This window comes from Anolis sagrei, chromosome 5, assembly GCF_037176765.1.
Source record: "Anolis sagrei isolate rAnoSag1 chromosome 5, rAnoSag1.mat, whole genome shotgun sequence".
Lineage (NCBI taxonomy): Eukaryota > Metazoa > Chordata > Lepidosauria > Squamata > Dactyloidae > Anolis > Anolis sagrei.
Window position 1 is genome coordinate 148920873 of NC_090025.1, and position 11029 is coordinate 148931901.

Here is an 11029-nt window from a genome sequence, read left to right on the forward strand (position 1 = left end):
AAGTAGCAACGAAAATAATGCTATGGTTGGGGGTCACCACAACATGAGGAACTGTATCAAGGGGTCGTGGCATGAGAAAGGTTGAGAAGCACTGTACTAAGTAAAGGCACCCTCTGGGATCTTGCAAACGTGGGCGGCCAATCAGTGGCCAAAAGGGAGGCCCAGCTCCACTTGGAGAAAGGGAGGGCCCCCCGCTCTCCCCCTTCCCCCCAAAGCAGAGGCTCGGGATGCTTCTTCTTCTGCTGCTCCTCGCCAAGGGGCAGCCGCGCCTTCGCCCAACCCGCGGCTATAAAGCGCCTTCCAGCTCGGACACCCCGAAGCCTCCCAGGATGGAGGAGCCCTCGTTGCTCGACGCCGCCGCTGCCTTCTCTTTCTACGACGGCGGCGGCTCCTCTTGCCTGTCTTCTTCCCCCGACCAAGAGGATGAAGAGGAGGAAGAGGAGGAGGAAGAAGAGGAGCACGTGCGGGCCCCGTCGTCGAGCCACCCGCAAGGCGGCGGCCCCTGCCTGCTGTGGGCTTGCAAGGCCTGCAAGAAGAAAGCGGGCGGCGGCGGCGGAGGGGGGCCCGGGGAGCGTCGCAGGGCGGCCACGCTGCGGGAGCGGAGGCGCCTCAAGAAGGTCAACCAAGCCTTCGAGGCCCTGCGGCGATGCACGGCCTCGGGCGCCCCCGGGCAGCGCCTGCCCAAGGTCGAGATCCTCCGCGACGCCATCCGCTACATCCAGAGCCTCCAGGAGCTGCTCCACGACCACTACTACCGCCTGGGAGGCCACGGAGGGTCCCAGCCCGACAGCCCCCTCTCCACCTGCTCCGACGGCGGATTGGTAAGAGTAAAAGAGACGCAGAGGACGGAGGCAGAAAGACACGGGACCACCACATCTCCTTTGTGTGTGAGGCAGTGGTGTCCCTTCAGATATGTCACTACTACAGGCTGGGGCAAAAGTCACAAAGGCGTGAGAAGTTTAAATAACCTTTGTTTAAATACATTTATATACATGTATAATTTTATTTCCTACTAGTAGGAGCCTCCCCAGTAGCGCAGTGGGTTAAACCCTTGTGCCGGCAGGACTAAAGACCGACAGGTCGGAGGTTCGAATCTGGGAAGAGTGCAGATAAGCTCCCTCTGTCAGCTCCAGCTCACCATGCGGGGGCATAAGAAAAGCCTCCCACAAGGATGATAAAACATCAAAATATTCATAGAATCATAGAATCACAAAGTTGGAAGAGACCTCATGGGCCATCCAGTCCAACCCCCTGCCAAGAAGCAGGAATATTGCATTCAAAGCACCCCTGACAGATGGCCATCCAGCCTCTGTTTAAAAGCCTCCACCACACTCTGGGGCAGAGGGATCCACTGCTGAAGGGCTCTCACAGTCAGGAAGTTCTTCCTAATGTTCAGATGGAATCTCCTCTCTTGTAGAAACGTCCTGGGTAACGTCCTTGCTGATGACCAATTCTCTCACACCAGAAGTGACTTGCAGCTTCCCAAGTCGCTCCTGATATGAAAAAAAAAATCCTACTACTTGAGGTGCCCTGCGATGCCAAAGTTAGGTCACTTGTGTTGGAAGTACAGTACAGTCTTGTTTATCCAAAATAATGTCGGATAAGCGAAAATGTTGGATAATAAAGAGGGATTAAGGAAAAGCCTATTAAAATTTTATCTTAAAATTTATAAAACTAACTTGTCCTCTTTCCCTAGAGCAGGGAACCCACAAACTTTTTAAACAAAGGGCCAGGTCACAGTCCCTCAAACTGTTGGAGGGCTGGATTATAATTTGAAAAAACATGAATAAATTCCTATGCACACGGCACATATCTTATTTGTAGTGCAAAAAACACTTAAAAACAATACAACAATTAAAATGAAGAACAATTTTAACAATTTTTAGTATTTCAATGGGAAAAGTGGACCTACTTTTGGCTGATGAGATAGGATTGTTGTTGTTGTATGCTTGCAAGTAATTTCAGACTTAGGTTGACCCTGAGTGAGGGCTGGGTAAATGACCTTGGAGGGCCGTATCTCGCCCCTGGGCCGTAGTTTGAGGACCTTGCTCTAGAGGGACTCAGGGCGTCTTATAAAAAACCAAAAGTGACAAACATTCAATGCTGTATACTATCAACAATCATATATTATACATGCTATTAAAACACATTGGGCGGCTTTGGCTAAAAAGGTATAAATCAGTCAATCAGGCATCAAAGATGGTACAGTTAAGCAATAAAAATCTGTATAAAATATAAAAATATAGATCTTCAATAGGTTATATAATCATTGTCGATATTATGATTTTACAAATCAAGCACCAAAACATCAACAAATTGACAGAAAAAGCAGTTCAATACGTGGCAGCATTATGTAGTAATTACTGTATTTACACATTTAGCAGCTAAACATCTCAATGTACTGAAACAGCTGTGGGTCCGGGCAAGAGACAGACTGCATTGGATAATACAGAATGTTGGATGAGTGAAAGTTGGATAAGCAAAAGTCTAGTGTAGTCATTGCTTGTTTTATGGATTTGTGTGTGTGTGTGTGTGTGTGTGTGTGTGTGTCAGGAGCAACTTGAGAAACTGCTAGTTGCTTCTGGTGTGAGCGAATTGGCCATCTGCAAGGATGTTGCCCAGGAGACACCCAGATGTTTTGATCTTCTACCATCCTTGTGGGAGGCTTCCCTCGTGTCCCTGCATGGGGAGTTGGAGCTGACAGACGGGAGTTCAACCTACTCTCTCTAGATTCGAACCACTGACCTGTTGGTCATCAGTCCTGCCAGCACAAGGGTTTAACCCATTGCATCACCCGGGGGATTTTATGGGTGATCCCATTAGAAAAGGCATAAAGATGTAGGCAAACTCTTTTAACTCCTAACACTGTGGATCAGTTATCTCCAAAGCCCACCAGTATTCATTCAAAGTTGATCATGGGAGGTCTGCAAGTCACTTCTGGTTGCTTCTGGTGGAGAAGAGCAAATCACAGATCACCTACTATAATGCAACCAGAGCCCTGCCACATGCACAATGGAAGCCCTCTTTATACTGTAGCAACATCAGAGGCACCCCAAGTGGCCAGCCACTGGTCAAAGGACATTTAGTACAATGCCAAGTTTTTAAAATTTTTACTTTTTAAATACATTACACTATACCCTCGGTTCGCTTCTGATACGATAAATAAATAAATAAATAAATAAATAAATAAATAAATAGGGGGTCTGTCATTGTGGGGAAATTGCCCTGGATGATTTCCTGGAAATCAGCCACAAGCATACATAGGTAGGAACATCCACACTTTCACACACATATACACACACAGTCAGCTCCCAAGTTACAAACAAGATAGATTGTGTAGGTTTGTTCTTAAGTTGAATTTGTATGTAAGTCAAAACAGGTAAATTTTTAAGTGTAACTCTAGCCAAATATTTATTTATTTGTTTACTATATTTATATATCATCTTTCTCACCCCAGAGGGGGATTCAAGACAGTTTACAACATACTAATGTCAAAAATTCAATGCCAACATACATGTAGACAGAAAAAAATCATAATAACTAAACACGAATATATGACTATAAATTAAATCATTAAAACAATAAAACATGAGACATAAACAACATTTAAGCATTTAAAAAGCATTAGAACATCCTAGTATAAATATTATAATCACATAATCCAAAAATATAGATACATAAATCTATATTTTTGGATAGAACAGGGAAGGGTTAAAACCCCTGTGATGTTTGTTTTGCTGTCTGTGCCCCTGGTCAGAGGATTTCTGTTCACTTTCTGTCCCAATGATCATTGAATGTTGAAATATCTGGCTTGTTGTTGAAGCAAGGATTGGTGATAAAGCTTCAGCGGAGACAGCTTTTCCCCATGATAACTCTTTCAAGAGTGAATTTCCCTATGAAGTGGTAGATTTCTCTCACTTCCTGTTGTCTCACCCAGTTCTTAACTATGAGCCATTCATAAGTCAGATGTTTGTAACCTGGGGACTGTGTGTATATGTATGTACCCCCCCCCTCTCTCTCACACACAAAATAAACTCTCAGGAGCCATGTACACTTACCATTGAAAGCAGTTTCAAAAAGTATTGAAGAATATGATTACACAGGAAATCTTGGAATAATAATAATAATAATAATAATAATAATAATAATAATTGTATTTCTTACCTCTCCTCACAGAGGCACAACACAGTGAAAAACACATCATCATAAAACATTCAGTAATATACACATATTGTAATGTATTTCTTTTCTTTTTTGTGTGTTTCAGGAGCAACTTGAGAGACTGCAAGTTGCTTCTGTGAGTTGCCCAGGGGATGCCCGGATGTTTTACAATCTTGTGGGAGGCTTCTCTCATGTCCTTGCATGGGAAGCTGGAGCTGACAGACGGGAGCTCACCCCGCTACACAGATTCAAACCACCAAACTTTTCGTCAGCACTCCTGCTGGCACAAGGGTTTAACCCCTTGTGCCACCAGGGGTTCCATGTATTTCTTTGAAATGCACATATTAAAATATACAGACCAAATGGTGTCTCTTACATAAATACAGTAGATTTAGGAGGTGACTTTAAAAGTCATAGTTAAACACTGACTGGATTGGCTTGCTAGAAGAGATAGGTCTTTAGTTGTCTCTTAAATTCAGTATGAGGCCTGAATGATGATGGCACAAACCATAGACTCTGGTGCACATTAAGGAATTGTTTTCCATGTGTTTGGCAGGAGTTTGTTGTCTGGACACTGCAGCTTGAAGCTAGCTTCAAACTGCATTAAATGGTCAGCACAGATGGGGCCATGATAAGCAAAAGTCACAAAGGATGCTGATGTTTTAATAACTTTTTAAAAAGATTTTAAAAAGATTTGTACATGTAAAATCTCTCAGTTGACTGGAACTCTCAAACAACCAGCAGCTCTTTAATTTTTTGGAAGCTGTTTTTATAATACAATAAAACAATAAAACAGTGTTACATTTGACTCTTGGTATCTGTTGTGGTTTGGTACCAAACTCTGTGGATGCTCAAGTCTCATAATATATATTTGGCATAGTAAAAGGATGTCTCTTACATAAAACGACAAAATCAGGGATTACCTTTTGGATTATAGAAAAGTTTGAAGCCATGGATGCTCAACTTTGTGGAAGCAGAATCTGTGGACATGGAGGTATTTTCTCCAACCAAAGTTTGAAAAAGTTGTCTTTCGGAACACAACTTGCAGAATTCCCCAAGCAGCATGTCTAAGGGGGATCCAGGAAGTTGTAATCCAAAAAAAAAAGAAAAGAAAAAAAAGAAAAGATTTTTTTGCATGTGTTTGAGAGAGTGCACACACACCACCTCATCCGCAGTCCTTTGCATACTACCTTTGGAGTAAGCCCTACAGAAGTTGTTTAGTAAACATATGTTTTCCATTGTTATGTTCACTTGACCAAGTTTTGAACCGCAAGAACAACAGCACGATGGAAATGCCTGAGCTCACTTCTCACCTCTGCAAACAGAGAGGAAACATTTGCTTCTCCCAGGCATTTGTTCAGTGCTGATGGAGAAAACATGCCCTGCTCTCGCTCATTCCCCCTCCCTATTTGTTATGGTGTGTTGTTATGGCTACATTCTTGTAGTTGTTCTCCGGACATGCCAGAGCTTTGATGCACTTGCCTTCAACCCCTGGGAAAGTGTCCTGTTCCAGGCTCACTGGCAGGGACTTTCTTGTGCTCCAATCCATTCTTCATGGTCAGTGCAATGCTCATTTGAGGGGGCACATCGGACTTTTGCCTTGGTGTTCTTTCTTTCCTATCACCCTGGAGCACAAGCTGATGGGGATGAAGGAGGACTTTTAAAATTATCTGGGTTGATATTCTATCTCCTCAAGAGGATCGGACGAGTTAGCTCGATGGGAGGACACAAAAACATATACGTATGCATTCGGTTGACAGTGTGATCCTAACACTGATCTGATTTTTGTGATGCTGTTGTGATAAAGTTAGCAACCAGTTGTAATAGTCTTATCGGGGTACTTTAGATGGCAATGAGTATTCAAACTTGAAAATGTTCCTTTGATGCTTTGTACTTCTGAAATCCCCACCTAACATGGCCTGAAATCCCCACATAATGTTTTAAAGCAGGGGTCCTCAAATTTTTAAAAAGAGGGCCAGATCACAGTCCCTCAAACTGTTGGAGGGCCAGATTATAATTTGAAAAAAAAAAACATAAATGAATTCCTATGCACACTGCACATATCTTATTTGTAGTACAAAAAAAAAACACTTAAAACAATGCAATAAGTAAATGATGATTTTTTAAACAAATATAAACTTATTAGTATTTCAATGGGAAGTCTGGACCTGCTTTTGGCTGATGAGATAGGATTGTTGTTGATGTTGTTGTTTCAAGTCGTTTCAGACTTAGGTTGATTCTGAGTGAGGGCTGGGTAAATGACCTTGGAGGTCCGTATCTGGCCCTCGGGCCTTAGTTTGAGGACCCCTGTTTTAAAGCTTTGATGTGTGTTACGTTCCTTACTTCAAAATGTGGTCAATGCTGTGTTCAGAACTGTTCTACTTATACTATATTGTGCCTTGACTCTGCTGATGCAACTTAGTACAGTGTGACCCCTGTATCCATGAGACTCCTGTATCCATAGGACTTTTGTTTTATTTATTTACTTCTAACAAATGTGGCCCCTCTAAGCATTTTCTTGATCTTTGAGAATAATTCTACAGTGTTCTTGGCTCTCCACATGGGGAGCTGGAGCTGACAGAGGGAGCTCAACCCACTCTCCCTGGATTTGAACTGCTGACTTATCACTCAGCGGTCCTGCTGGCACAAGGGTTTAACCAATTGCGCCACTGGGGGCTCCACATCTGCTATGAAACTACTACTAGGACAGATTGCATTCAGACTGAAAAAAAGAAAGGGATTTACATCTACTATGAAAGTCCCTTCTTTCTTTTTTTCAGACTCAATGCAATCTGTCCTTAACTTTCAGATTTGTTTACCATGTAATACAAATGGGTTGGAAGTTATAAGCAGGGATATAGCTACAGGGGAAGTTTCAAAATGAGGACATTGCCTCCTGAATGAGAATTTTTGCCCCCACCATGGAAATGTTTTACTCAGTTATAGAAACTGACTGGGTGCCCTTGCACAAATCATAATCTCTCATCCTTAGTGATTGGAAAGGGCCAAACTACTCTGAAGATCTCTTCCCGAGAAGAAGGTTTCCCAAAGTTAGAGCTGACTTGAAGGTACCTTGCTTCTTCTCCACAGCATCCTGCTCTGGGACCCAAATGTACCACAAGGGATTGCTGTAGCAGGAACTACAAGTACTATGACCACTTTCTTCTTGTGTTTCCCTCCCAGGGTGAATGCAACAGCCCCATGTGGACCAGGAGAAACAGCACTTACAGCAACGTCTACTGCTCTGAACTTCCACATGGTAATCCTAACACTGGTGGCATCAAAGTGGGGAAATTCTCTCATCCTCATAGAAACATTACAGGCCCTGGAAGAGCTGCAACCTCAGAGCCTTTGGACATTTGATTTAGATAATCTGTTAACCAATCTTCACATTAAAGATAATAAATAATAATCACTTTATTTTTATACCCCACTTCCATCTCTCTTGAGGGACTCGGGGTGGCTTACATAGGGATGAGCCCGAACAAACATAGTTAAATATAACACACTAAAATGCAAAAACAACAGCATAAAATGGAATAAAACAACATTATAACAGAATATAAGAACAACCATCAACCAACAACCAGTGAACCTGCAATAATAATCAATTTCTGCTCCGACATTAAAAACAATATTTAGGCATCTCATGGCAGTTCTTGGAATAAGTTCTATAGAGAAAGATTGAAGGAGTTAGGCATGTTTATACCAATAATGAGTGACAGGAGAGCTGATTCCAAATTTATGAAAAGCTTTCTTTTCACTGTACATTTAATTTCAATTACTCCTGAACGTAAGCCAGAAACTACTGGGTTCAAATGACAAAAAAGGACACTGTGAGTAAATATTATGAAGAACTTCCCAATGATACAAGTTGTTTGATAGTGTGAAAAACGAATCAGAAATTGGATAAAATTGTCCTCCATAAGAATTCTGCCCCTTCTCATGAATGTTTCCTGTAGTCTCCAAATACCTAGCATTAGAGACACTTAAACCATCAGCTGAGCATTTAGAAATATAATGTAAACATGCAAAGAAAAGGGGAAAACAATGTGGCCAAAGGAATATGAGCACAGCCAATTAATTTATTAAAATTATTTCCAAGATCCAAGGCATCTTAAAAAGAGGTGTACAGTTAAAAAGTTACTGGTAGGCAGATGGATTAGGTTAGGATATATTACACTTGTTGGTACCTTTCCCCTTGATATTTCTATTGAACATGTCTTTTTCCCCTCCCCTCTTTATCTATCAGAAGTGACCACAGCCCTCTCCAGTCTGGACTGTTTATCCAGCATTGTGGACAGAATCACCTCCCCGGATCAGGCCGGGCTCTCCCTGCAGGATGCAGCGGCTTCCCCTTCACCCGGTGCCAGCCCTCTTTCACAGCCAGGCAGTCCCCAGAGCCCTCACCCCAAGCTCATCTATCATGTACTGTGAACGGCCTGAGATTTGAAACCAGCTTGAAGATCGCTTTGGCATTTTTAAGAATGCTGGGCGGCAACAAGGAAACTCTCCATTGAAATATGAGGCTCTTGGAATTCAAGTGGACCAAAACAAAAAGTGTACCCTGAAGTACCACTTTTAAAATGTGTATATTTGTATATATATATATTTGCCCTATCCCCTCATTCAAAGGAATAACATTATATTTAACCAAACAATTCTATTTGAATATTCTATATTATAGTTATATATTGAGGTTTTGAATTTTATGACATTAACATGATTATTATTGTCAAGAAAGGAAGGAGTGCAGTTGGAGGTAGAGCGGACTATGCTCTGGCATGCCCAAAAGATATGCCATGTTATGTTTACAGAGGTTTTCCTTTTCCTATTGCTATAAGGTGGTGTGGCTTAACTATTTTTAATCCGCCAAAGTTACAAGTGCAACCTGTAAATAGTTTTTTTAGGGACAGCTCTCGCATTAATCAGATATAGGGAGCCTATCTCCAGAATCAGGTCCTGGCAAAATTGTTGTTTGTTGTTATTATCATGTATCCTGAAATTGTTTCTTAAGGCAAACCTAGCATGGGTTTTTGGGGCATGATTTGTTCAGAGTTTGTTTTTGCTGTCCTCTGAGGCTGAGAGAATGCAACTTACTAAAAGTCACGCAAGTGGGTTTCCATAGTCAAGAGGGGATTTGACCCATGTCTTACAGAATCATAATCCAAAAGCTCAAACCACAACACCATGCTGCATTTCAAATTGTCATGATTTATTTTATATTATACATTTACTACTTTATTGTGGTTTTCCTTCAAGTTATTTCTGACTAATAGCCACCCTAATGCAATCCTATCCATGACTGAGCAGGAATTGAACTCTGGTCTACAAAGCCTCAGTCCAACATTCAAATATACCGGCTCTCTAGTTTTATCAATTGGCACAAGGTTCAAATGTGTGGCTCTGTTATCACTTTTACTGCCTCAGAACAGAATTGCGGGAAGGGGAATAAACTATATTTCAGAGACTTCCAGGAAGATTCTAGGAGTTAGAACCCACAAAGTAATTTTTCCAGGATCTCCCTCACAGCTATTGGTTTTGATTTTGATTTTGTTCTTGAACCAAAAGGTCCCAGTGCATATTTATATTCTTTATCTTGCTATTTCCACTCAGGCTATCTCCCTAAAGCAGTGGTTCTCCACCTGTGGGTCCCCATGTATTTTGGCCTACAACTCCCAGAAATCCCAGCCTGTTTACCAGCTGTTAGGATTTCTGGGAGTTGAAGGCCAAAACATCTGAGGACACACAGGTTGAGAACCACTGCCCAAAAGGGAGCTGTGGACTTAAGAGCTTTGATGAGCTTTCTTCAAATGAAATTAGTAGATGAAAACTGTAATTCAAGTCTGGTTATGTGTTTGTTTTATAGTCATGCACTCAATAATCATCATAATAAAAGTCTTACTGTTTTGTTTTTGGACTCTTGTCTTTTTGTTCAAAGTATGTAAAGTCACTCTTGACATGGTTCTACATTATGCATTGCTTTAAAATACAAGCTGTAAATCCTTGAAATTTTGAAAGGTTCATAACATGAAATTTCAAAGCACTTTTTGATCATTACAGAACTCAGTCCTGACTCCTTAGACAACACTGGGACAGTTATTGTTTGATGGGTAGGCATAGGAGTCTTTTTGGTAGTTTAAACTTATGATGTTGCTTTTATTAATTATGATTTCAGAAGAAACTCAAAGAGATTAAACTCTAGTAATATTCAGCAATCATTCACTCAGGTCCTCATTATAGCTCTTGCAGTATTATATATTTACAGATAAATTGAGAAAACAATGAAGACAACTGAATATATGATTTTATTTAGGTAGGTAAAACTACAGAGGACAGGATCAGAATTCAAAATGATAAGTTTGAGAAATGTGACAAAACGAACACAATTATTTTCAACAGTGATAAACACAGATTGAGGCAGGAAAAATGAAATGCATAAATAAAGGATGGTGACACTTGGCTCAATAGTAGTGTATATGAAAAGGATGTAGGGGCCTTTAGTGGAATACATATTCAACTTGTATCAACAGTGTAATGCAGCAGTCCAAAAAGCCAAAGCAATTCAGAGCACTATCAACAGGAGTGTAGTTCTGATCGAGGAAAGTATTTGTGCTGGTATGTCCTGCTTTGATCAGACTCAGATCAAAAATACTGTATTTGGCTCTGAGCATCACAGTTCACGAACAATATTGATAAGATGGAACATTTCCAGAGAAGGACAACCAAAATGATCCTATTTCTTTGTTTCTCTTTTTTTCCCTTCTCGTCTTCCCCACCCCCTCCTTTTGTTTTCTTTTTTCCTTTTCTTTCTTCTTCTTTCTTAAGCTAGGTGGTGGTAGCCTCTCAGTTTTCTATTGTATACGAT

The 11029-nt window shown here is 41.2% G+C and overlaps 1 protein-coding gene across 1 annotated transcript; it reads left to right on the forward strand.

Annotated features, from left to right (window-relative positions):
- The first annotated feature begins 214 nt into the window (after nt 1-214).
- Nucleotides 215-10075, forward strand: MYF5 (myogenic factor 5). The gene is made up of 3 exons (XM_060777396.2): nt 215-821; nt 7345-7420; nt 8414-10075. Exons 1-3 carry the CDS (start codon nt 228-230, stop codon nt 8596-8598), a joined length of 855 nt encoding a protein of 284 aa, XP_060633379.2. The 5' UTR covers nt 215-227; the 3' UTR covers nt 8599-10075.
- Nucleotides 10076-11029: the final 954 nt, after the last annotated feature.